Source organism: Varanus komodoensis, unplaced genomic scaffold (genome assembly GCF_004798865.1).
Source record: "Varanus komodoensis strain SLA01 unplaced genomic scaffold, ASM479886v1 scaffold36, whole genome shotgun sequence".
NCBI classification, from domain to species: domain Eukaryota; kingdom Metazoa; phylum Chordata; class Lepidosauria; order Squamata; family Varanidae; genus Varanus; species Varanus komodoensis.
In genome coordinates this window covers 10,182,570-10,207,375 of record NW_025335873.1, presented here as the reverse complement: position 1 = coordinate 10,207,375, position 24,806 = coordinate 10,182,570, and the positions used below count along the sequence as shown (strand labels likewise).

The window sequence follows — 24,806 nt, the reverse complement described above, 5'->3', positions numbered from 1 at the left end:
ACATTCCAACCGTCGAAATCATGCCAGGACACCTCGTTTTTCTAACCCTAACCCTAACCTGGGGCACAGCCCTAGCCCTAATATAGGGCTCAAGTTCCACTGAAAAGTGGGCGATTTTGAAAAAGCCTCCCTTGAGTGGCTTTTTCTGTGCAGCTCATCATTTCTGCCCATTCTACATACATTCCAACCGTCGAAACCATGCCAGGACAGCTCGTTTTTCTAACCCTAACCCTACCCTGGGGCACAGCCCTAACCCTAATATAGGGCTAAAGTTCCACTGAAAATAATGCAATTTTTTAAAAGCTTTCTTTGAGAGGGTTTTTCGGCACAGCTCAACATTTCTGCCCATTCTAAGCGCATTCCAACCATCAAATCCATGCCAGGACACCTCCTTTTTCTATCCCTAACCCTACCCTCGTGCACACCCCCAACCCTAATAGAGGGCTAAAGTTCCACTGAAAAGTGGGCGATTTTGAAAAAGCCCCCCTTGAGCAGCTTTTCCTGCACAGCTCATCCTTTCTGCCCCTTCTAAACACATTCCAACCGTCAACCGAGATGTTTAGAAGAGACAGCAGAGGGACGGAACTCTGCCCATTTCCAGGCTCTCGCAGTGGACCAGCAGCATACACAAACGCAGGTCCAGAATTTGGACTGCTGCCCACAATAGACCAGTTGTGGATGGCCGTGCAGTTACCTGTGAGGTGCGCTGCAGGCTGTACGCAGGTCACCCAGAGCGTTGCCTTTGCACCTCCACAGTTCCTGCCCAATGACCGCAAGATAATCTGGCCGGGAGGAGAAACGGAAACCCCGCAGGGCTACGAAATGTCTACGAAACTGAAGGTATGCACTACGTCCATGGGCTGTGTGTGTGTGTGTGTGTGTGTGTGTGTGTGTGTGTGTGTGTGCCTGTGCTTGTGCACACGTATTTGCAATGGCATGTGAGACAATGCCTTGATGCACCAGGCGCAGAGACAGACAAAGCATCAAGGGAGGGAGCGAGGGAGGGCTGCTGCGCTGCAGCCACTAGAAGGGCATATGCTCCTCCTCCTCCTCCTCCTCCTCCTCCTCCTCCTCCTCCAAGATGATGGCTCTTCTATCATACAAACTTATCAGCTGAACACAAATTAAAGAGGGCCTCTTAGTTTGGGAACAGTGCTTTTACCAATTGGTAAAAATAATTGCTTAAATTGGCGAAAACAAATAGAATTTATCAGTCCAATCGCTAATCGCACAGTTGCCCCGAGATGCTCCGAAGGGCCCATGAGCCAGACTCGCATCACTTGGGGTTGAGCATCTCAGGACCAGTGGCAAGGGGAAGGGCGAGACGGCCCCCCAGCGGAGGTCACGCAAGCGAAGCGGGAGGCGAGGCACCTCTTGCACCCGTGCAACGGGGGCAGCCTGGACCGCCCTGGAGCCGTGGGCACCCTGCGGCCTCCACCGCGCCCCTCGCCACGGAGGCGCTGCCCCCACGCCCTCCTGGCACGTCTCCGGGCCGAAGGACGGCTCTCGTCCCGCAAGTGACGGCCTTCCGTTTCTCTCGCCAGATAGTCACGATCCACCAGGAGCCGTTTGTCTACGTGAAGCCGACCCTGGCGGACGGGAAGTGCAAGCCGCTGCTGAACAGCACGGGGGGGCTGGTGCAGCAGGTGCTCTGCACCGGGCCGAACGAGACCATGCCAGGTAGCGCTCGGCGTGGGGGGCACCGCCTCTGGGAGCCACGGCAGTTGAGCTGCCCCTGGGGCGGGGCCGGGGCCACCCCCCTCCGGGGCAGCCCTCCGCGCATGCCCGGCCACACTCCGATCCAGGCAGGCGCTGCGGAGGCCGGAGGCCACAGGCCCACGGGCCTCGAGATCAGCCAGCCCGTCACTGCGAAGCGGGCCATTCCGGGGTGTGGGGCAGGATTCTGTGGAGCAGATGGAGACGGGTGGGCACGGACCCCGTGGCATGGTGTCACGCTAAGAGGATGGCCCAGCCGAGAGGCCTCGGTACGTCAAGGGGTCGACCTCAGGAGCAGGCCCCGTCTCGGCAGTGCCGTCGGCCCTCCTCAGTCTGGGAGTGAGGAGAGGCTCAGCCCGGAGTCGCTGGGCTGCGCGTTCCTCACGGCCAGTGTCCTGATCTTGCTCTCTTCTTCTGCTATCCCTTCATGCAAGACGCTTCTCCTCCCTTATTTGTCGCGTAAACAAATAAGGCTTTAAAAAAAAAAGCTTTAACAGACCTTTGGATAGAACAGTTTTCCTTGGTCCGTTTGTCCTTGCGGAGGAAAGATTTTCCCCGACAGGTGAATCGGCCTGGTTTTGCAATTTGAAGCTTGGCTCTGAAATTCCGAATACAGAAAACTCAGCCCAAGTTTGCTGCTAGGAAGGTCCCAGCCTGAGCATATCAGTTTTTCTTACTGATGCAAATTTCCCATGACTCGGTGCCTCCTTGAGCAAACCCACGGCTTGGCCAGCTAATGAGCTGCCGGACTCCGCAGGTGGGCCCGGGATGGGGGCGCGGTTGGCCACCCGCTCCGGTCCTGCTGCCCCTCCGGGACTGCTCTCCCTGTGCCCCCAGGCCGCCCCAGCGTGATGCTGTGCTGCTACGGCTTCTGCATCGACCTGCTGATCAAGCTGGCCAAGACCATGAACTTCACGTACGAAGTCCACCTCGTGGGCGATGGTAAATTTGGCACCCAAGAGCGGGTAAGTAGGGACACGGTTCCCTTCTCCCTTCGCCGTGGGTAGACGCGAGGGGACCCTGCCCAGCGACCATCTGCCCGGTTGCTGGGGAGTAGATCGCCGGTGGGGCCGGAGGCAGGTGCCGCAGGGCGGGTGCCGCTGGAGACTTCCCTGCGCCCGCGGCACCTTTGGGCGCAGGACCTGAGCTGAGCGGCCCGAGCAGGGAGCTGGACCGGCAGGCCGGAGGAGCAGCAGCACCGTCGCCCCGTGGACCAAGCAGAGACCCCCCCCCCCCCCGCAGGGCTGCAGCTTGTGTACGGGTCCCAGCAAGCCGCGGCTCGCAGGCCGGGCGGGCGTGAGGGGCTCAGGCACGGCAGGAGAGGCGGGTCGGCGACATTCGGCTCCCGGGCACTTCGGAGCGCCCACGCCGGGTGACGAGCCCGCGGCGCTTGCCAAAGGAGGCCCGCTAGCCCCCCGGGTGACCGTTGCAGGTGAACAACAGCAACAAGAAGGAGTGGAACGGGATGATGGGGGAGCTGCTGAGCGGCCAGGCCGACATGATCGTGGCGCCGCTGACCATCAACAATGAGCGGGCCCAGTACATCGAGTTCTCCAAGCCCTTCAAGTACCAGGGGCTCACCATCCTCGTGAAAAAGGTAACTCACGGGCACACGGAGGCCCCTGGCCAGGGCAGCCCAGCATGCGGAGAGCAGCCGCTGCACATCCTGGCGGGGCAGGAAGGGGCCCTGCACTGGAGGCCGGGGGGAGGATTCGCCCTGGGCAGGCCTGTGCCGGAGCCTGGCCGCGGTGGGTGAGTCATCCCAGTCGCTGCTGGGGCAAAGAGCAAAGGTGGCTCCCGAGCGGGAGGGACGGCAGGCGCGGCACTGGCCGGCAGGCCTCCGGGAGGATGTGTGGGCAAAGGCTCACCTGCATTCCGGCTCTTCCAAAAAACATGCGCGTATCTTGACCGAAAAGTCCACATTCCGCCACTGTCCGTCACTGAAGGCCAGCGGGTGGGGAGAGCAGCGTGGCAGGCGGGGAAGGCGACCGGGCCCTCCGGGCCCTTTCCCGAGACACCTGGAGGGCACCTGGGGGAAAGAAGCAGCGGGAAGAGGCCGTGTGGGTCTGATCCAGCGTGTCCTGACCCTTGTTCGAGCTGGACCACCAGCGCTGGGCTTCTCGACCACGGACCGTGAAGCTGTGTGGGCGTTCATGCCCGTTTGCGTGATACCGCTGGACACGCGCCTCCGCGACGCGCCTGCGATGCCCGCCTCTGGTGTGTGTTCCAGGAAATCCCGCGCAGCACGCTGGACTCGTTCATGCAGCCGTTCCAGAGCACGCTGTGGCTCCTGGTGGGGCTCTCGGTGCACGTGGTGGCCGTGATGCTCTACCTCCTGGACCGCTTCAGGTAACCGCCGGCCCGTGGTCTCAAGCGGAGGCCCCCAGGGGCGGGAGCTGGGCCACGCGGAGAGGCGTGCGGGAAACGCCACGGGCTGAGGCCTAGGGTAGAAAGGGTGCCCCCCCCAGCCCAGCCTGTTCCACGCATCACACACGTGGCTGGTCTGGACAGGCCTGCCTGAGATGAATCGAGCATCGCTCACCCGCCACCCACTGGTCGTGAGCCGGAAGGAGCTCTGCAGACCACTGAAGCGCCGTCCCCTGCCCCAGCATCCGGGATTTCTCGGGAGGAGAGCTGCTCTCTGCCTGGCCCCCTGGGGCTCCCGGGTGCTCGCCGCAGCAGATCTCCCTGGCGACCCTGACCAGCCGGGCTTCTCCCCCGCAGCCCGTTTGGCCGGTTTAAAGTGAACAGCGAGGAAGAGGAAGAGGATGCCCTGACGCTCTCGTCCGCCATGTGGTTTTCCTGGGGAGTCCTGCTGAACTCCGGCATCGGAGAAGGTGAGCTTGCGGCGGGGTGGGAGCCCATGGGAGCCGGGGGGGCCGGCCACCACCTCCGGGGGGCCTCCGTGTGCAGGGAATGGGGGCTCGGCAGGCAGGGCCCCAGCGGGGCCAGGCAGTCACAGCAAGCGGTGTGCCCGGCACTGCAGCTGGATTTCTCCCGTGCGCTGGCCTGGATCGCAGAGCAGCGCCCACGCGCTTCCGGTCTGCTGCTTGCATGCGCTTGACCTGTGGACACACGTTCCGGTTCAGCCCCTTCAGGGTCTCCCTCTCGCTCGCTCGCTCACACAGTCACTGCGCCTGACCTGCTGCTGCGCTTGCCTTCCAGGCGCCCCGCGGAGTTTCTCGGCTCGCATCCTGGGAATGGTGTGGGCCGGATTCGCCATGATCATCGTGGCCTCGTACACAGCCAACCTGGCTGCCTTCCTGGTGCTGGACAGGCCCGAGGAACGGATCACCGGCATCAACGATCCCAGGGTGAGTGCGGCGGCCGTGCCGCGTGCCGCGTGCCGGGGCGGGCGAGCGCCTGCTGGCGAGAGACCGAGCGGCCGGGCGCCCCCGCTCACAGGGGCAGGCCACGAGGAAAGGGGCAGAAGGTGCCACGGCAAGCCAGGGCGCCCCTCCTTCCTGAATGTCCTGCGGGGAGAAGAAACAGGTGGATCCGTCCAAACCAAAGTTCAGCCTATTTACCAAACTCAGATGCAAACTTTTGAAGTTTTTTCTTTTCATGTTGAATTTAGAATTCTAACTGAAAGGCCAGTGAGATATTTAAATGCAAAATCCCAATATTTTAGCCACAGCACAAATTTAAACTGTCTCACAGCCATTCCTTTGCTTCAAATTATCCTGAGAACGCTAATTTGGGGAGTGGGTGGGAGGAGGCGGTTAAGAATATCTTGTGATTGCGATTAACATTCTACACTTTCACTTTTTAAGATATAGGCAAGTATAATCTGAATCATTCCTAGTCTGTTTTTTTTTTTTTTTTTTTTTGAAGTGCTGTGGCCCATATCAATTTTATTCCAAGGATACCTTAACATAATTCTTTGCAATCTCAGCAAACTGTAATTTCCTAATTTTCTTGGGGGTAGCCCTGACAATTAAACTGATAAAGAGCAGATCTGAAACGTGTAGAGTCGATATGCCCCACCCAGAAGCATATCTTTACATTAAAAAAGGTAACTATAAGTTGGCGAAATGGTTTTGTTGAAGTAGTTTTGCTCTTTGTCTAAGTGGCAAGAGAGAAAAATGGGCAATTCAGAAATGTGGGAGCGTTTCTCACCCAGGAGCGGAAGCTCTTCATCAGCCCCCGTCCCCCCCCCCCCGCCAAATTGACTCCCGCATACCAAGTCCGAGTCGCAGTTTCTAAGCCAGGCCTGCTTGCTTCTGGCTTCCAGCTGCGAAACCCTTCGGATAAATTCATCTACGCCACCGTGAAGCAAAGCTCGGTGGACATTTACTTCCGACGGCAAGTGGAGCTGAGCACCATGTACCGGCACATGGAGAAGCACAACTACGAGAGCGCCGCCGAAGCCATCCAGGCCGTCCGCGACAAGTGAGTGAGGGCGCCGCACGGCCGCCCTTGGCCGCCCGGGGAGCACGGGGGTGTCTGGACCGGTGACCTGGCAGCATCTCGCCGTTCCCTCGAGTGATCCTGCCCTCCGGTGAGGGACTGGCGCCTCCCTTTGTCGGCCCACGACTAAGCCCTGGGCAGGAGAGCCAAGCCACGGGCAACCGCAGCTGCCACTGCGGCCCGAGGCCCCGCGAGGCCCCACGCTTCCCTAGATGCTCTGGTGCTCGGGGTGAGCAGTCGGGGGACTGAGCCCCTACCCAGAGCTCCAGACAGGGCAGACGAGCAGTCAAAAGGGAAGCGGCTTTCAGGATGCGCGCAGCTTTGCATAACGGGACCAGAAACCCCACATGAGTGTCCAAACTGGCGATCACGGATTAGGAGAGCGAAGGCCCGGCAGACAGTCCAGTATGAGCAGCCCGGCGTGCGGCACTGGCAGATTCCGCGCACGAGGCTCTCAGGAAAGGGGCGCCCTTGGGGGAGCCACGCAACGCGGTGCTGCGGCCACACGTGGAGCCCCACGGACGGGCCCCGTCCCCAGAAGGAGGTCAGACAGAGCAGCTCATATTGTGCAGGGAAGCGCGAGAAAAGGCTCGGGCCTGCCTGGTCGAGAAGAGAGAGGGCCGGGGCGCACACTGAATTATGTCCGGGGCGCAGCGAGTGGCTTCGACATGCCTTCGGTCCCTGAAAGTGTGGGTGCTTCTGCGCCCACTGGGCAAGCTAACCTCTCCCTCCCCGCAGCAAGCTCCATGCGTTCATCTGGGACTCAGCCGTGCTGGAGTTCGAAGCTTCGCAGAAGTGCGACCTGGTGACCACGGGGGAGCTGTTCTTCCGCTCAGGCTTCGGCATCGGGATGCGCAAGGACAGCCCTTGGAAGCAGAACGTCTCTCTGGCCATCCTCAAGTCCGTACCGTGCCACTTCCTGTTGGGAATGCCTGAGCGCCGAGGGGGTGCATGCAGGGTGCTTGCGGAGCAGGTGGAGGAGCGGGCTGGATTTCGAGCTGAAGTTGCGGCAGAAATGACCCCAGGAGCAGCCCAGGAGCCGTGCCCACCATTCCTCTGAGAGAGCGCCTCTCTGGGGGACCCTTCTCGATCTCACCTCTCCGCAGTTTAGGGCAGTGATGCTAAAGAAAGAAGGGTCTCTGGCGGGCCACTGCTCCCGCCCTGCCCCGTGCAGCCGGCCTGGCGCCGCCTGCCCGTGCGGTGCCATCAGGAGTCCTGCTCAGGCCCGGCGCTCCTGGGAGAGCAGCGTGCAAGGCGTCCCTGAGGGCCAGGGCCCGCCGAACCCACGGCGCATGAGCTCCTGCCCGCGGCGTAGGAGTGGCCCGCGCCTCCAGTGCTCCACTTTATGATGTGCCCCTTTGGGAAGCCCAGCGCACGGCACACAGGAGGGGCCCCGGGGCAGGTCAGCGGGCCCTCCCTGCCCCTGCCCGTTCCGCCACCGCTAGGCCGGCCTCTCCCAGGGAACCTGCCCCGTGACTCCTCCGTGCGCTCGCCTTCTGCTTGCAGCCTCCACGAGAACGGCTTCATGGAGGAGCTGGACAAGACCTGGGTGAGGTATCAAGAGTGCGACTCCCGAAGCAACGCCCCAGCAACGCTCACCTTTGAAAACATGGCAGGTTGGTTCCTCTCACCTGTCCTCCCGACGGGAGTCCCTGAGCATCTCAAGAGGTCGTTCTGACCGGAACGCCGACAGGGTGTCCCTTTCCCCGTGCTCTGCATAAGCCGTCCTTCCATCCCAGCCAGTGCCACCCCGAGAGACACGAAGAGCCGCGCCAGGGGTGGTGGGGGGGCCGGGACGTGGGTGGGCAGAGATGGGCAGCGCGCCGGGAGCAGGGTGTGGATGCAAAGCGAGGTCTTGCCGCCTGGCGTGGCCAACCGTCCAGGGTCGGGGTCGCAGCAGCAGGGAATCCAGAACTATAGAGGGGAGAGAGAAAGCACAGTCCAGAAACAGTCCGGTGGTCTGGTGCCCGGAAGACCATCACGCGAGGGTGGTCCTGGCACAAGGGGGCTGGAGCAGGGCAGGAACAACTGGAGCAAGCAAGGACCCCCAGGAGCAGGGCAAGGGGATGCAGTACCCAACCGGAGCAAGGCAGGAGCGAACCGGAGCAAGGCGGGAACGAGCGGAGCAGGGCGGGAGCGAGGCCCAAGGCATGGTGCGGCAGAGGCCGGCGCACGAGAGACCCCGTCCGTGGCTGTGGCCAAGAGCAGCAGTGCCAGGAAGCCCTTTGTGCCAGTCACGGGCCTCCAGCGGCACTGCGTGACTGTGGCCCAGGTGTCGCCTGCAGGGGCCTGCCAAGGGGCTCCTGGTACCGAAGGCACCCGCAGGCGCTCTCCGGCCCTGATCCCGACAGGAGTGGGCGGTGTGAGGCGGCCTCTCAGAGAGGCAACGGAAGCGAGAGCCCAGCCTAAGCACCGCTTTGGCTGGCAGCCAGCGCGGTTCTTCCTGCTCTTCTGTTATTCTAGAGCAACTGCTCCAGGGGTCTGGGGGGCTGGTGCAGGCGTTGGCCGTCAGGCACCTGCCGCAGCCGGCTCTGCCCTTGCTCTAGGCAATGCGAGCATTTCTGGGGCATCTGTCCCTCGAGGGCAGCTGCAAATTCTGCCCCACCTTCCCTGTACCGAAGGGAAGGCGGAGGGGGAGGCAGAGGGGGGTCCTGCCCTCCCCATCCTTGGTGCTAACTCTCCTGCTTCTTTCAGGTGTATTCATGCTGGTGGCTGGAGGTATTGTGGCCGGGATATTTTTAATATTCATAGAAATAGCATACAAAAGGCATAAAGACGCCCGGAGGAAGCAGATGCAACTGGCGTTTGCGGCTGTTAATGTGTGGCGGAAAAACCTGCAGGTAGGACAGTCCGTTTTAGGGAAAACCTCCAAAACAGGTGCGGTTTTTTTTTTAGTTTTGTTTCCCATTACTTCACCCAACCAGTGACTATGGTGCTATGTGGGAATAGCACAGGGACAGATTCCCAGCAGCCCTCTCTGCAGCCCCCTCCCCTGCCCCCCAGGCAAGCCAGCCGCTGGCCCTGCTCAGCCCTGCGCCCGGTCCCGGCCTCCGGCGCTGCTCCTCCCGGGAGGCGAGCTGTGCATCCTTCAGGTCCCCGCACGCGGCCACCTCCAGCCAGGCGCTGGGCCAGCAACTGCTCTCCAGGGCGTGCCTCCCTTTTCCGTCCTTTTCCAGCCGAATCCAGGGAACAGGGGACAGATTCCCAGCAGCCCCCCGATCCTCCGAAAGCCCCTGCAGGCCACAAGGCGGAGAGCCCCATGCTCCTGCCTCCCTGTGACGCTGGCGGTGGCCACACAGCCGCCGCCCCCGCCCGGGCCATCCTTTGGCACTCCGGGAATCTGGGCCATCCACAAAGCTGGCGCCACTTCGGTCGCTCCCTTCCGTGGCCTGCAAAGGGCTCCAGTTAAGTAAGAGACTGGCAGAACTTGGCTCCGTAAATCCGGTCTCGGCGCCCAGTCTCGGCCAAGAAGCTCGCCAAATTCCCAAGCGAAAGGTGGAGGATCAGCCGGGCACGAGCGGAGCCAGCCCCGGTGCCGAAAGCACGCGGCGCGTCAGGGCACAAGCAGCCCTGCAGCCCGGGTCGCTGCCGCCGTCCCTAGCAGGTCCCCAGGGGCCGTCACGTGAAGGAACCGTGCGGGCTCTGCCTGTGCCGGGCCACACGTGGCCGAGGGCTCTGCCACGAGCGGAGACGCAGGCGGGTCCCAGCGGAAGGTCTTCGGAGTCCTGCAGGGGTTGCGCTCCCGCCAGGGGAGCAGGGCAAGCCGGCGCAGAATCCCACCAGGCAGGCGAGCGCACGCAACCCAGACAGGCCATCGGTTCGCCCCTTGCCTCCCCGCTCCCTCCCCCCCACCCGAGGCAGTGGTCCAACGGGTCGAGTCCACAGGAAAGCAGAGCACAGTAGTCACTGCCATTTTTCACTTGCCAACTTTCTAGAAAAAATCCTTCCCTGGGTCATTGGGGGGAAGAATCTTTGGGGCTGCCAGCCAAGCATGCCACCCCGTGGGTTATAAATAAACAGGGGACTATGCTAAAGAGATCCGTTTGACAATGTAAGACTTTTTCACAGGAGGATTCCTCAGACCACTAGTATCTGGTACATTGCTAGAAGGTAGGCAAGTGGAAAGATTTCTTTGTTCAAGAAAAAAACAAAAAGCAAATATCTCTATAACGGGTTTTTTGTTTCATTTTGTTTCCTGGGGAAATCACAGTTTTGCCGTGGCTATTTCAGCGATGCCATGGGAAGGCACCAAAGAAACCCGAAACCAAACCAAAACCAAAACCCAGTCATCTCATCCCATCCTCTCGCTGGCTTTTTTTTCTGTGCATGTGTGCCGAAAGAGCCGACAGACTGAAGAGGAGGCGCAAATGTATCCCGCGCACTCCAGCGGGATACATTTCGGTCACCCCCAGCTTGGGCTGGCAGAGCCAGACCTGGTTGGACCCTCCACTCACAGGGGCTCGGGGGAGATGGGGAGAATCCCGGCGCTGGGACAGGCTGCCCCCGCCCCGGGCGGGCCGGCGGCTCCCGCGTGTGCCGACCAGGCCTGGCCGCCGCCGCCAAGCGGCTTCCCGCTTTTTCCTTTCTTCTGTCCCTTTGAGTTCCAGCCATCCCTAACATCATCCCAAGCCTAACGCTTAGCTTCTTTCCTTTCTCGTCCTCGTTTCAGAACTTTTCGTTTCGATATCTCTTTTGTTGGGTTTTCCGTTTGTTTGCTTTCCTTTACAATACAGCTCAAGCTTTGCACCAAGCATCATTGGAATTTTTGGAATACCTTTTTTTTAACATACAATGACCTTCTCTTTCAATGCAGTCCTCTCTCTCTCTTGTGGCCGTAGGATTCACCTTCAGAAAAGGCCCCGAGCATTTTTATTTAGTGGTAGGTGCAAGTGTCTCCACTCTCTCTCTAGCCAGAACAGCCTTGGCAGGAAGGGGCAGGGACAACCTGCCCACGGAGGGGCCCCGGAGGCCTCCGGCTCCCGCCAGGGCTCTCCTGGGGAGCCGCCCTCGCCCCGAGGCTGCTGGCCCCCGCAGAGCAGATGCAGGCCCCACGCTGCCCCACGCTGCCCGCGGGGCCGGCTCCTTCAGCTCTCTCCGAAGTCGCTCCGACGCAGCCGCAGCGATGCGCTGGCCCCCGTGCCCCCCCACCAGGCGCCAGGGCCGCTGTGCTTTGGGACGGACAGTCGCAGGACCTCTCAGGCGTTGCCTTAGCCACAACTTAAGAAAGAGGAGGAAGGAGGAAGGACAAACCCCAGGATCGTGACGTGGGGCAGTGTTCATCTAGGTGTGAAGGTCCAAGCCACCCGCTGGAGATCTAATCGCTTATATACATATTCATTTTAGGATAGAAAAAGTGGTAGAGCAGAACCAGACCCTAAAAAGAAAGCCACTTTTAGGTCCATCACCTCCACCCTGGCCTCCAGCTTCAAGAGACGTAGGTCATCCAAAGATACGGTAAGAGGAAGCAAAACGATTATGCCCTCTTTCTCTCTCTCGCTCTCTCTTGCTCTCTCTCTCTCTCTCAGTCTCTCTCGCTCTCTCTCTCTCTCTCTCTTCTGCCATCCCATCAACTACCACACACCCCATCCCGAAGCTGCCAGTGTAACCTACCATAGCCTCATGTCCGTCAAGAGTCGGTCAGTCAGTCAGTCAGTCAGTCGGTCAGTCAGTCAGTCGGTCAGTCGGTCAGTCGGTCATTCCCGTGTCCTTCCAAAAGTTTCAGAGCCCGGGAGGGCAAGGAAGGTCTTGACTGCGTTGTAGTGTCTTGTGAAGAGTTTGGAGATGACAGCGCAGCAGTGAGTTTCTCGTTCTTGTTTTTTTGTTTTGTTTTGTTGTGCTTCGTTTATTTTGAACTAGACTCTTTAATTTTATTCTCCTTGGAAATGTGGTTTAAAGTTTCCTCCCCCTGTTGATGCCAACTTTAAAAAAAACTAAGTGACCCTTCCCCATTTTCTGAGTGTTCCTGTGCTTCTTTGTCATTGTATGCCTAAAACAGTCACCCCCACCCCTACTCTTCCCCCCACCCACCCCCCACAATTCTGCACCAGTTTGATTTGGGCAATGTCTCACTCCACTATGGGCCATGTTTCTCACATCCTTTACTGTGGCTTTCGTTTGTGATTGTGAAAGGAAAAAGAGAGAGAGAGGAATCCTCCAGAATTTAGTCTTCTGTGTACAAGGGACAAAATCTGTCTCCACTTACAAAGTACGTGGGTAGAGCAGCGCAAAACAGAGTCAGAGATGATGTGGTACAGCAGCTTAGAGAGCAAATGCTAGTCCTGATTGTTTTGGGGGAAAAATCCAAAACACAGCCAAACCAGAAAGAAAGAAAAAGAAAGAAAGGCACAGAGCCAAATCCAAAGCCAAAGTGATATTCCATCTTGGCACAAGCCGTCTCCTGCGGGAGCATCATCGTCCAAACGCTTGCTGGCTGTGAGCTTCCTGCTTTCAAGCACCCCTCCGGCCGAGGGGAGGGGCTGCACGCTCGGGCCGGGCCGGGCCGGGCACCTGCCCGTCTGCATGAGGCCCAGCTGATGCCTCTGGCTGCATGCCCGATCATCCGGCAAGCAGGAAACGCAATTTGTTTTGTGCCAGGCAACTCCAAGACTTAGCTCCCCAAAGCACCTCCTGCTGTGAGCTTCAAAATGTTCCTTTTCTTTAAGATTTTGCACTCTCGCTTTTAGGGGAGGATGCGGTTCTTTGTTTTTTGGCCACTGAGTCCTGGACCAGGCTCCATCAGGACGGTGTGAAGGCGGCTGGGGCACAGAGCATCCTCCTGACACCACCTGGGGGCACAGCCTGGGGGGACCAGAGGCCCCCTCACATCGCCACAGGGTCAGGGGAGAGGGAGCCACAGGGCGCACGGTTGCCGTGAGCGGGGAGCCAGTGGGGCAGGGGCGCTACACCCCGAAGTGGCCCCACTCGGCTCCCACTGATCCGGGGTCCGGGGAGGGGGTCTCCCCGCCAGAGCTGGTGATGCCCGCACGAGCATTTCCTTTCCGAATTAACTGCCGCAGAGAGTGGCTTCTGCAGAGCAAGGAGGCTCCGCGCCTAAAACCGTGCAGAGCAACATCACCCCCTCCGGCTTGTCACAGAAAGAGAGCTCCCTAGATCCATGCCGTTCCTCTTTCTCTCAGCCTGTGACTTGGGGTGGGCCAGGCAAATTGCCCCTCTGGAGCAATGACCCGAGAGAACTAAGCCGCTGCTTGCAAATTTGGAGACAGACTTCTTTTCCCGCCAGACGGCCAAGGCCCACCGCTCTCACCACCTCCCGGGACGCGTGGGAGCGATCCACTGGAGCTGCTGCAGCCTAGCAGGGCAGGGATCCCTGGCCTCGGGAAGAGAGTGGCAGGCCAGTGCCTCCGCCCTCCCTCTGCAAGGCGGCCGCCAAGCCCTCTGTTGCCACCGGCGGTCCCTCCACCTCCCGTTCAGCAGCTGGGAAGCCCCCGTGCCTGTGCATGAGGCATCGGGCATGCGGCTGCTGCCCCCTGTTCCCCAGAGGCAGGATTATCCCCAGGAGATTCAAGGTGGCAGCCACCACAGGATGAAGGCCAGTGGCGTGGGATTTGGGGGGAGGAGGCTGCCCAGGCTGCCCTTCTTGAATCGCACACGCGGCAGGTGCTGCTTTGCGCTGCCGGCTCGGCTGCGGTGCAGGAGTGCCCTGCAAGGCGGACTCCGGAGGGCCCCAGGGCAGCCCAGGTGCGAGCGAGTGTCACAATCCAGGGAGGAGCAGCCCAGGGCGACTGAGCCCACTCGGGGCCAGTGCAGGGTCTGAAAGCCCCCGAGTGCGCCAGCCTCGCTTGCCCGGCCACCCGGAGCCGTGTGCGCATCGGGTCCGCGCCCCGCAATGTCTCAGCGGATGCCGCCTCGTCGGGGGCGCTTTGGACCCTGTTACGGTTCGAATGCTTCAGACGCTGCCGATTTTTGTGCCCCTTGCGGGTTTTAATGGCGGAAGAGACGCCAGAGGCCGCCAGCACCACGAAGAGGGTCACTACAAGAGCGCCACGTGGGAGCCACGTGCACAGCATTGGTGGCCCCTCCGTGTGTCCTGAGGCAGGTCGGAAGTGAGCCCTCAAAAGAATCCCAGGATAGAGGATGGCCAGCTGCTCCTCTCAGGGCTCAGCCGTGTGCCTTTATGGACAGGAAGAATCCCGCAGCTCCGCAGAGCAGCTGCGAGTTGGAGGTCCTTCTTCGGACGACACAGGCATAGGACGGGGCCCTGCCATTTTTGTTTTTATAAACAACCCTCCCTCAAAAGCACTCTTCATCAGGGGGGTGAATATAAATACGTAATAATAAGAAATCACAACGATAAAATGATAAATAGGCAAAACAGAACCATAGCAGAGTAGAGCTGGAAGAGCAGCGCCTCCGAGTGGAAGCACTCCTAACACACGGGGAGGAATCTGTCATGGGGAGTGTCTGTGGAGAGACCAGTTCTGCCCAGAGTGTTCCCCCCAAGAAATCCCTGCCGTGCACGGTGGATACAGAAAGTGGAGGAAGGAACTAGAGGCTCGGCTCTCCTTGACTTAACACTGACTAATAGGGGTGGCTTAGTGGATAAAGCAGAACTTGCAGGAACTCTGGGGAAAGTGAGCACGACAGGTGAGTGCAGCAGCACAGGTGCTCCGCATTTTGGGAGAGCCAGTTGGAACAAACTCGGGGCAATGATGAAGGAGAAAAGGAGTCCCAGAAGAAAGCAGTGTTAAGGGCCCCAGTACAAACAGAACGGAAGAAGGCGACGAAAGAAACCAGCGTGACTCCACAGAGGGCTTTTGGGTGGCCTCGGAACAAGAAGGGGTGTGCTTGGGAAGCGGAAGGGAAGCCGAGGGACAAGAGGCGCGTGCGGACAGGTGGCCCAGGAGTGCAGGAAGGACCCCTGGAAGGCTCAAGCTGGGAACGCGCGGAGCTGGCGAGGGAGGCGAGAGCAACAAGAAGCCTCCGAAGTGCCCGAACAGTACAAGGCAGGGGCGAGGCATGGCGGCTCGGCGTCCCAGCGAGGGGCAAATGGGCAGCAGATGAGGAGGAAAGCGCCAAAGTGTGCAATTTCTGCTTTGGCTCCGTCTTTCCCAAAAGCGGGTCTGTGGCCCTCCCGGCAGAAACGAAGTACAAAAGGAAGGGTCAGGATTGGCGCAAATGGTTGAGCAACACCTCCTACCTCTGAAGGAGTCTGAAGCTGCAAGGCCTGGTGAGCCGCACTCTGCGGTTCCGAGGGAGCTGGCGGAAGGACTCTCCGAACCCCCGTCCGGTGGGCAGGAGACATGCCAGGTGACTGGAGAAGAGCTAATGTTGTCCCTGCCTGGAGAAAAGCGGGGGAAAGATGAATCTGGGAACGACAGAGCAGTCAGTCTGACATCAGTCCCTGGAAAAATTCCAGAGCAAATTATAAAACTGCCTGCAAACACCTTGAAGACAACGGAGTAATTAGTAGAGCCAGCATGGATTTGTCAAGAACAAAACCTGCCAGGCTAATCTGATCTCACGTTTTGATCAGATTACCTTCATGGTGGACTGGGAGTGCTGTGCACATAAGCTTTCTCGGCTTCAGCAAAGCTTTCAACAAGATGCCCCATGCCATTCTGATCAGCAAACCAGGAAAAGTGTGCTGGTTGGAACGACTCCAGGTGGATCCACACCTGGCTGCAGAATCGGACTCAGCAGGTGCCCCTCAGTGGCACCTCCTCAGACCAGGGAGAGGTGGTCAGTGCAGTACCGCAGGGCTCCGTCCCGGGCCCAGGCCTCTCCAACATTTTATTTATGACTTGGATGAAGAGGTGTGGAAGTGCTGTTCAGATCTGCGGATGACACAAGCCTGGGAGGGGGCACTAACACCCTGGAAGACCGAAGCAAAATTCAAAGTCATTGTGACAGACTGGATTGCTGCGCCTACAGGCACAGAATGAAATTCGACAGGGACAAATGCCAAGTTCGATCCCCAAGAGAAGAGGCCAAAATGCACACTCACAAGATGGCTCAGCAACCCCACGATGGACGCACCGTGTCCAAAGCCCCCGAGGTGCCAGTTCCCTTCATGCGGCGCTGGTGGGGCCTCATCGGGTGCTCCGTCCGGTCCAGCCCGGAGTCCAAGAAAGATGCGGGCAAGCCAGGAAGGGCTCAGAGGAGGGCAGAAGGACGAACCAAGGACTGGAAACAAAACTCTGCAAGGAGAGATTGAAAGAACTGGGCATGTTTAGTTTCGAGAAGGGAAGACTGAGGGAAGCTATGCTAGCACCCTTCAAGTACTTGAAAGATTGTCCGAAGTGGAAGGCCAGGATCTCCTCGATCACCCCAGAGTGCAGAATAACAGGCGCAAGCTACGGGAATCCAGGTTCCGGTTAGATTTCAAGAAAAATGTCCTGACTGTTAGAGCAGGATGCCGAGGGGACTAATTGGTTTGTGGGCTCTCCCACACTGCAGGCATTGGAGAGGGAGCTGGGCAACCCTCTCTTAGGGTGCTTGGAGCAGGAGCCTCGACCCAGTGGCTCTGGGGCCACTTCCAACTCTGCTATTCTATGGCTGACGGATTCTCAAAAATAGCCAAAGCAATGGCAGTAACTCCCACAACTCCGAGACAGGGAGAAAAGAGAGAGAGCAGTAACAGAAACAACTAAAACTAAACCCCAAGGAGATAAAAAGGAGATAAGCAAACCAACCAGTCAGGATTAAAAGATAATAAAATCACAGGGGGCAGCAGCTCCACAGCCATTCTTCGCCCCTCCCTCTTGCTGCCGCTTCCCTCCACTTTCCCCCAGCGATCAGCCCCCCCAGCCCCACGCATGTCTGCACCGCAGGCTGCAACCCCCAGGAAACCTAGCCCAGCACACAGCCTGCTGCCCCAGATGAGGAGACTGGCTGCCCCAGCCCGCTTCCCCACAGGGGCTCACAGGGGCCACCTTTGGCCCCCTGACTGGCTGGGTGGACTAAACACTGCCTACGTGGGGCACCCAGGCTGTTCGCCACCCAAAAGGGCCGTGTGCCCTTCTCTTAGCACCACCCTCTGGACATGGCCACTGCCCCCGCCCTGGCCAGGCCCCGGCAACAGGCAGCCCCCGGAGCAGCCAGAGCAAAGCAGGGCCCATTCCTGGTAGATTTAGTGCAGGGGCGGGCCACGTGCAAGCCGCCCCACCTGGGTGGCCCCACGGTCAAAACCAGCTCCCCTGCATCCCCGGCAAGTCACCGGGCTGATATTCGGCTTAGCAGGTCATGCTGTGCATGACTGTTCCAAAAGAATCCCCGCCTTTGGATGTGCAGATCAGTTGTGGATGTTCCACACACCACGTGGCAAACGCAGTGCCTTCCACAGAGAACGTGCTAGGTGTGGCTTCGAAGCTGCGAGAATGAGCGAGAGAGAAAGTGAGCGAGAGAAAGCGAGTTGCATTCTGCTTGTCAAAGCAAGACTGAACGGCCTCATCATGCAGAGGCCGTGCAGAGAAGCTCCGTAAACAAGTGTCCTTCCTTCATGCAATTAGAATTCAGGATCTGCGGGTGGACTGGCTCTGTGGTAGGTTCTGGGCTGACCAAAGAAAAGTCCATTTTCGTACGGGACAACATGAATCTGTGCAAGGATCGCACAGGTCGATGGGGCAGAGGCCTGCCAGTGGCGATTAGCTTAACGGCCTCCGTGGCGCGAGGCAGTCTGTGCGTGAGAACAGGCAGTGGAGGCCGCCATCGGCATCAGGGCCCGCTTCGGGTCTCCAAAAGCTCCGGTCTCCCCTCATTTGGACCAGGATGCTCGCCCCACGGACCCACCGGGGTCTGCTCTGGCGAGGCAGTGTGAGCCACAGGGCCAGCACGGACCGGCAAGAACACAGTCCCTGCGCCCACGACGGAGGCCCGGTTGTGCAGTTTGGCGCCGCCATCCCGGGACCCCCGTGACAAGGCAGGCAGGCGGAAGGTGGTCCATGTAAACTCCGGTCCCGCGGGAATCAAATGACCTTGCATGCGTGCAGAGTGGGATGGGGAATGCCATGTCTCATGGGGTGGTCGGCCTCGTCCAGGGCAGAGCGTCGCAGGCTTGTTGGGCGGGGAGACAGCTTTCTATCGGGCACTGTGGCGAGGGGAGATGCTCTCTGCAAAATGCGATTCTGCCTTTAACTCTGGAACTGCAGCCGATGCCTCTGCAATAGACAATCCCTTTGACGCGCCTGCTCCCTACAGACAGCCCCGCGATGTCACCACGCCCAGAGTCCGTGAGCGGCAGATAGCCCTGTAGAGACCCCGGCTTCAGGAGCTGCTCCGCACAGGGTGGGCTCTCGTCCTGAATGTTCATTCACTTGTGTCCTGTATCCGAAGTCCTGTATCGGGGGGCCGCACTGTCCAGGGCGTGTGAGGGCCGAGGCAGGGACAGCGCCAGACGAGGGAAGGGGAGAGCGGCAGGCCCCGCGGATGGGGGGCGGGGGGGCGCGGACGACCGGATGCGCACATGCCTTTCAGCGTCCAGCGAGAGAGAGAGAGAGAGAGAGAGAGAGAGAGAGAGAGTGAGAGAGAGAGAGTAGGTCTTCGAGAGGCGGAGTCTGGCATGTACCTCCAGGACTGTCGCTGGTCACTGGTTGTGGTGGCCACCCTAGGAGGAAGCCGGGTGGCCCTCGAGTGCAGTGTGGCAAAAGGGCCGCCAGATGCTGTCGTGTCACCCTTCCCGTCCTCCAGGGAATCCCTGAGAGATGATGCATTTCTCTGCTGTCACAGCACGGAGATCGGGCAGGTGCGAGCCAAGGGCAAAACGTTTTTAATCCATGGTCCGGGGGACACCAACCTTGATCTCTGCCACGTGGCGAGAAACCACGAAACTAAACCAAAAGCGGCCTTGGGCAGGCGCTGGCGCCTGGCCGGGCAGGACTGTGGCACTCGGGGAGTCCCACGTGCTGCTGCTTGAACCCGTCCGCCAGGGCAAGAAAACCGTCCAGCCACGCCAGCACCCGGCCCCTGGGGCTCGCGAGCCTTGGGGAGGCCAGCCCGCCTGGGATCTGGCACAGCCGTCAGTCCCCGCGGGCCACGCTTGCCACCAACCATCGCGATGGGGCAGAGTGCGGGTGGCTTTTTTTAAAGTAACAGGTGTGGACTTGATCGGCCAAGAACTCAATTGCCCGGCCCAGGAAAGCGGCAGAGACGGGCGCATATCGCCCCAAAAGGCATCTGCCGGCAGAGGGCGGAGGACAAGGGCAGATCCCGGCCCTGCTGCCGGGGCGCAGCACTCGGAGCAACCGATTGGCCTTCCGTGCGGGCTGGCACCAGCCTCCTCCGGCGAGGGACAGCAGAGACCCCGTCACCGGCCCTGTCTCTACCCCATGACCACATGCTGGCATTTTCACCTTAACAACTGTCTTTCCGATTTATCACAAACCGAACGACCGAGTTGCGCATTTTGTTCCTCACCCGCCACGGAAGCCAAATTCCAGGGTGCTGGCGCTAGGGGGGAGGGGAGAGCCACGCAGGCCGCCGGGCGGTGGGCGAGGTCAGTGTCGGCCCAGCTAGTCTTCCCGGCAACGAGCGAGCCCCCACCTCGGCCCCTGGACCGGCCCGAACCACCTCCTGGAGCCCGTTCCTCCTGCACCTCTGCCCCGGAAAAGAGCCACGTGCGGGCAGGTGCCCACGGCCTGCCGGGCGCGCTCTTGCCGGCGGAGAGGCAGAGAGGCCGCGGGCAGCCGGGCGCTCGGCGGACGCCCGCTTGCCTCTAAGACCTGCGGCCGTTGCATCATCCCTGAGCGATCCCCGTAGGGGCATGCACGTCAGCAGTCGGCCGGCAGCCTGACCCAGCCCCGCCTAACGCTGGCCCTCGCTATCTGTCTGCTTGTCTCTTGCAGCAGTACCACCCCACAGACATCACCGGGCAGCTCAACCTCTCGGACCCCTCAGTCAGCACGGTGGTGTGACGTGCGGGTGCCACCGCCACCGTCCGCGGCTCGGAAGGGACGGAACCCGGAGACGCCGAAGGGAAGCCGCTGCCGCCCGCCTGCAGTGCCCGCACCGCCCCCTCTGCACAGCCCCGGAGGCTCTTCCCCCCGAGGCCGGCCGCAGTGCCGAGGCCTGGGAGCCGGGCTCCTTCCCCGGAGCAAGCGCCTGCCCGCAGCGTCTCCCCGAGGCCTCGGCGGGCGCAGAGCAGGCGGCTCTGAGCTGGACGCGGACCGTGCTGGGCGGGCCACGCTCCCCCGCAGACTGGGCTGCTTTGCCACAGGGAGGGCGCCTTTTTATCAGACATGCATGCCTGGACCCCCCCCCCCCGCCCTTTCACGTGCTGCGCCATATCAGAGACAATGCAGGGCCATCTGCATCCCGGGCCGATGGGCCATGTACATACCGCCCGCAGAGGGCCAGCGCATCGCCACCACCCCACGGCCCCGGAGGGAGCCAGCTCCTTCTCGCTCCGTTTGGCTGAGATCTGCCGCCCCTGTACATACTGCGGCACCATCGTCCGTCCCCAGGAGGGGGCTGTGCCCCCCCTTCCCTTTGGCCACCGTCCAGCTCATGAGTGGACGGGGACTTTGGATGCCCCCTCCCCCTCCCCCGTTTGGTAAACCAGTGTGTTCAGTAGAGTAGAAGTTAGGAAGTGACTGTGGTGGAGGCCGCCTGGCCCCAGGATTCCCGCCGGAGGAGCCCAGCTGCCTGGGAGGGTGGGCTGCAGAATGGCGGCACTGCGCCGCCCGCTCCAGAAAGTTTCCTTTCAGTGTAGTCGCACCTACCGCTTGCTGCACGATCGATCGGCTGCACTCCCTTCCTGCCCGTCTCTCGGGCCGGGCTCAGGAACTGCCCCCTCAGCCCGGCCAGCAGCAGCCCCAGGCAGCAGGCCGAAGAGCTAGGAATGCCGTCAGGAATCTGACCCTCTGGCCCAATACTCCGCCACAGCTTGCGAAAGGGTTGCTGGCTTCCGAGCGGGCTTTCATGCAAGGCAGGGCATTCAGTCGCACACCTCATGTCCAGACCAAGCCCCTCTTCTGCCCTGGCAGCCGGCACATTGTGTTGCTTCTGCCTTGCGCACCGTTGCCCCGGAAAAGCCACATTGCGATGGAAGGTCACGAAAGCAGAAAGCCGTTCACGTGCTGAACTCCACAGGTGCCAGCTCAAGCCCCGCGGTCCATCTTGCTTGACCAGCAGGGAGGGTCTCTCCGAGCATCCCCTGTCAAGGGGGGGTCAGGACGCCCCCAGGATGCATGCGAAGCGAGAGCGCTCTGCTGCGGCACCCCTTCCCGCCGACTTTGGGAAGGGTCCGAGCCCCGGAGCCGCCACTGGCCTTCCCGGGACATCCCCAGCGCTCCCCTGCGCACGGACCGTGCTGCCCGTGGGCTTTGCAGCGGCTCCTGTGTGAGTCCGGGCCTCTTCCCCCCAGGCCCTCTCCTCAGCAGCCGCGCTCACCTTTCCGTCTCTGGGGACGCGGCACCTGGAGCCACCAGCACCGGCCGTCCTTTCCTCGGCCCTCCTCTTGCCAGTTTGGACCGGCAGCAGCACCTGCTCCGTCCTGCTGGCTGAAATTGTGTGAAATGCAAGAGTCAGGGAATGAGCCGGCAGCCCTTCCGTGGGCGAGGCGGGCACCCCATCCCGAGGCTGGCTTGCCCCTTCGGGCCCCGAGGCCCGGGAGGCAGGAAGTGCATCCGTGGCGCTGCATGCGGTCCCTGAGCAGCCCAGCGCCCTGCCCCGAGAACGGTGCTGCCACGGGCAGCGAGAATAACCAAAAGAAGTCCCTAACCATTGAATTTCCCTCTTTTACTCACCTGAAGGGTCAGAAGCAAGTCAGTCCCAGCCGTGCCACCTGCCCACTCAGCGGGGCTTCGAATTCTGGCCCACCTTCCAGGACGGTCGTGAAGGCGATTGAGGCAGCTTTTATGTAGCACCCATCAAGTGCTCAGTGGCGAACCCAGGATCCTAACCCTGGGTTCAAAGCCACCTGCGCTCGCCATGGCAACCCACCAGTGGCCCCTTTCTTCCCAGCGGCCCCTTTTTGCAAAAGGGCAGCCAGAAGCTCTCAGAGGTTGGCAAGCCATGGCGCCCTGGGGCCAGGCTGGGCCGTATTCTGCGGCAGCTGAAGGGTCCAGGAGGCCAGGACCGGCAGGCTCTGCCACAGCCCCTCACCTTCCAAGTGCCCTCGTGCTTTCTCTCCCCGCCCGGCGGCGGCGATGTGCCGCAGAGCAGCACTAGCCCGGACGCACGCAGGAGCGCTGCTGGACGTGGACTAGGCCACCCTGGGTGCCCACGGAAGCTGCCTGCTCCTCACAGCCCCTGAGCCACCACCCGGCGGCCCCCCACTGCCCCTCTCTTTAGGCCCCTCCTTCCATCGGGATCATGGTCCAGTTCCACAGTCCGGGGTGCAGCACTGGGGCATGGGGTGCCCACTGCGTTAGTAAAACACCGCGCCGTCCCGTGCTTGTCTGCTCAGAAGTAAGCCCCTCTGAATACGATGGGAATGACTGCTGGGTAAGTAGGCACGCTGCCGGCCAGAGTCTGTGATCGTGAGCGTGTGCCGCAGCCGCTCCAGGTCCTTCTGTAAATAGCCCTCTGTGTGTGTGGAATTCCTGCCGGGGCATCAACTTCTGATCACTATGAATAATACTCATATTTATTAATACATGTACTGTGGGGTTTTTGTAACAGCTGACGAATAGTCCTCAATGAATTTCATATACAGTTGCCACGCGTACCTGTGTGTCTTCATTATTCAGATTCTGGCTGAGAAGGAAAAAGCAGGCCGTCTTTTCACTGTAGACCTGGCCTTGCACAACACCACAAAAGACGGAACGCTGGCCTGCGAGCTTCGTGCATGCTCCAGCTGTCCTACTCGCGGCTCGATGATTTCGTTTTTTTTAAAGCAACAAAAGAAAATGTGGCTTTTACTGCCAGATTCGCCTTCCTGGGGAATTGAACCTCCCCATCTGAAGTAAGCCCCCTTGAATTCAGTGGGGCTCACTCCCAGGTAAGTGCCTGTGCTTAAAAGGTGGGTGAAGGACGCACACCGAGCTGTCAAGATTCTCCGGTGGCCAAGGAAGAGTTACAGGCTGCTCTTCGGATGCCTGGATTCCCTCTTTGCAGGAGGAGGAGAACTGGCACAAAACGAGAGAAATCGCAGGCATCGTCGATTCGTTAAATTGTGACTGATTTGCTTGCTTTTCAAGTGGAGAACAGGTGCAGCCTCGCCTGCAACATCTAAGGCTGAGGTCTGAAGAAAATCTGCCTGCAGGCACCCGAGGTCCCGCTGGGGTCCCCGCCGCAGGGTCATGCCTGTGCCACATCGCTCCTTGTCCAGGGCTCTTGTGAGGCGGGAGTTTTGTCCTCGTGGCTCAGCAATCGCGTGCTCCCTGTATTCCAGCCACCTACACATTTGTAACATTCCTGATATAAACCCCAGACTTTTTGAAATACAGGACTCTGAGATCGGACATGCCTTCTCATTTTTTACTTTAAACTCATTAGCAGTTTTCTATATCTTATTGTATCGCAGCCGTGCATGTATAAAAATACCAAGAGGTTATAAGCAAAACGCAACGAAAGATTAATTTCAGGAGCACTGCCTGCGTGTTAAAGAGCAATGCATCTTGCCTCCATGGCAGGAATGAGCGTGAAGCAAAGCCGAGCGGAGCAGCCAAGGTGAGGCCTGGAGCCGTGCGCTACGTGCCGGGGCAGCGACCTGGGAACGTTGGGCTGAGCTCCTGCGTTTTCGCTCTTGTACGTAAATGACGTCTGTTGAGGTGCTGGTGTCTGTTCCAAACGAAGAAGGATTTTTTTTCTGTTTCATCACAGTTTTGATCAATGCTTTGGAAAGCATTCTAGGATATGAGCCCATGAGCTTTTGCCAGGCGGCCTCGTTGCCTGTGCAGAGAGCGCACTGCTGAATGGGAGGGACAGAGACCGGGGAGGCCCCACATCCCAGCCTCTCCAGTCGCTCCCCTCCCAGCCCACAAAACGCCCCACGCTGCCCTTCCCTAAGGCTGCCCTCCTGGCCGGAAGGAGGCAGCCCGAGCGGCTCTTCCCACTGGTGGAGCGCCAGTCCCCAGCCCCGAGGCCCGAGCAGTGTCTCCCCGCTTGCAGCAGGGAATCCCAACCAATGTGTGGCCCCTCCAGCACTGTCTGGGGGGACCAAAGGATTGCTCCCATATTTATTAGCTCCCTGTTCAATGGAAGATTCCACATGATTCTCTTTCATAAGTCCTCTTTACATATTGTACGTTATCTTTCATTTCTCTGTATCAGAACACACGCAATTGCTTAGCAGTTATCCATCCTTTTCCTAGCTTTTAAATCTGATACACATTTCACTTGTTTCATCCTTGTTCGGTCAAGGAAAAGCCACAGCATGTCAGCACAAACACTTCTGTTAGAATCCGACTGATTCCGCCTTCATACAGGAGGCTGTGGGTTTTTTATTTACTTCGTTAAAATCAAATAAAATATGAGGAATCCATTTGTTTCTTTAAAAATGTTAAACATGAGCAGGGTATGCTTATGAAAAATGTGGAAGTCCAAATAACCTTTTATTTTGGATCAGTATTTGCATATAGCCTGGGAGCAGAGGCTTCTGGAGCCGTGCTCGGCTTCCCAAACAGAGTTGTGCCAAAGAAGGACTGGTCCTTAAGGTTTTCAGCAGAATCCGGATGATTAACTGGTCACGGCAAGAGTTATAAAGGCCTTTCCTTCAGGAGCCAGCTGGCAAGACTGAAGATTGGCTTTGCTTGTGACAATCGCAAAGCTACCCCTATCCC

General features: G+C 59.7%; 1 protein-coding gene across 5 annotated transcripts in view; it reads left to right on the top strand.

The window, feature by feature from the left end:
• GRIN1 (glutamate ionotropic receptor NMDA type subunit 1) overlaps positions 1-19,994 on the top strand; it is a 36,098-nt gene extending 16,104 nt beyond the window's left edge. For 2 of the 5 annotated variants that reach the window (XM_044440123.1, XM_044440122.1), the window contains 13 exons: positions 757-840; positions 1,545-1,680; positions 2,554-2,681; positions 3,149-3,313; positions 3,947-4,065; positions 4,441-4,553; positions 4,882-5,030; positions 5,951-6,108; positions 6,865-7,026; positions 7,633-7,742; positions 8,821-8,966; positions 11,470-11,580; positions 19,926-19,994. In XM_044440123.1, coding sequence (XP_044296058.1) covers positions 757-840; positions 1,545-1,680; positions 2,554-2,681; positions 3,149-3,313; positions 3,947-4,065; positions 4,441-4,553; positions 4,882-5,030; positions 5,951-6,108; positions 6,865-7,026; positions 7,633-7,742; positions 8,821-8,966; positions 11,470-11,580; positions 19,926-19,994 — 1,650 coding nt within the window. Of the gene's footprint in view, positions 1-756; positions 841-1,544; positions 1,681-2,553; positions 2,682-3,148; positions 3,314-3,946; positions 4,066-4,440; positions 4,554-4,881; positions 5,031-5,950; positions 6,109-6,864; positions 7,027-7,632; positions 7,743-8,820; positions 8,967-11,469; positions 12,090-19,925 lie in introns of those variants that run through there. The other 3 variants (XM_044440126.1, XM_044440124.1, XM_044440121.1) reach the window with 2 other exon arrangements.
• The last annotated feature ends 4,812 nt before the right edge of the window (positions 19,995-24,806 follow it).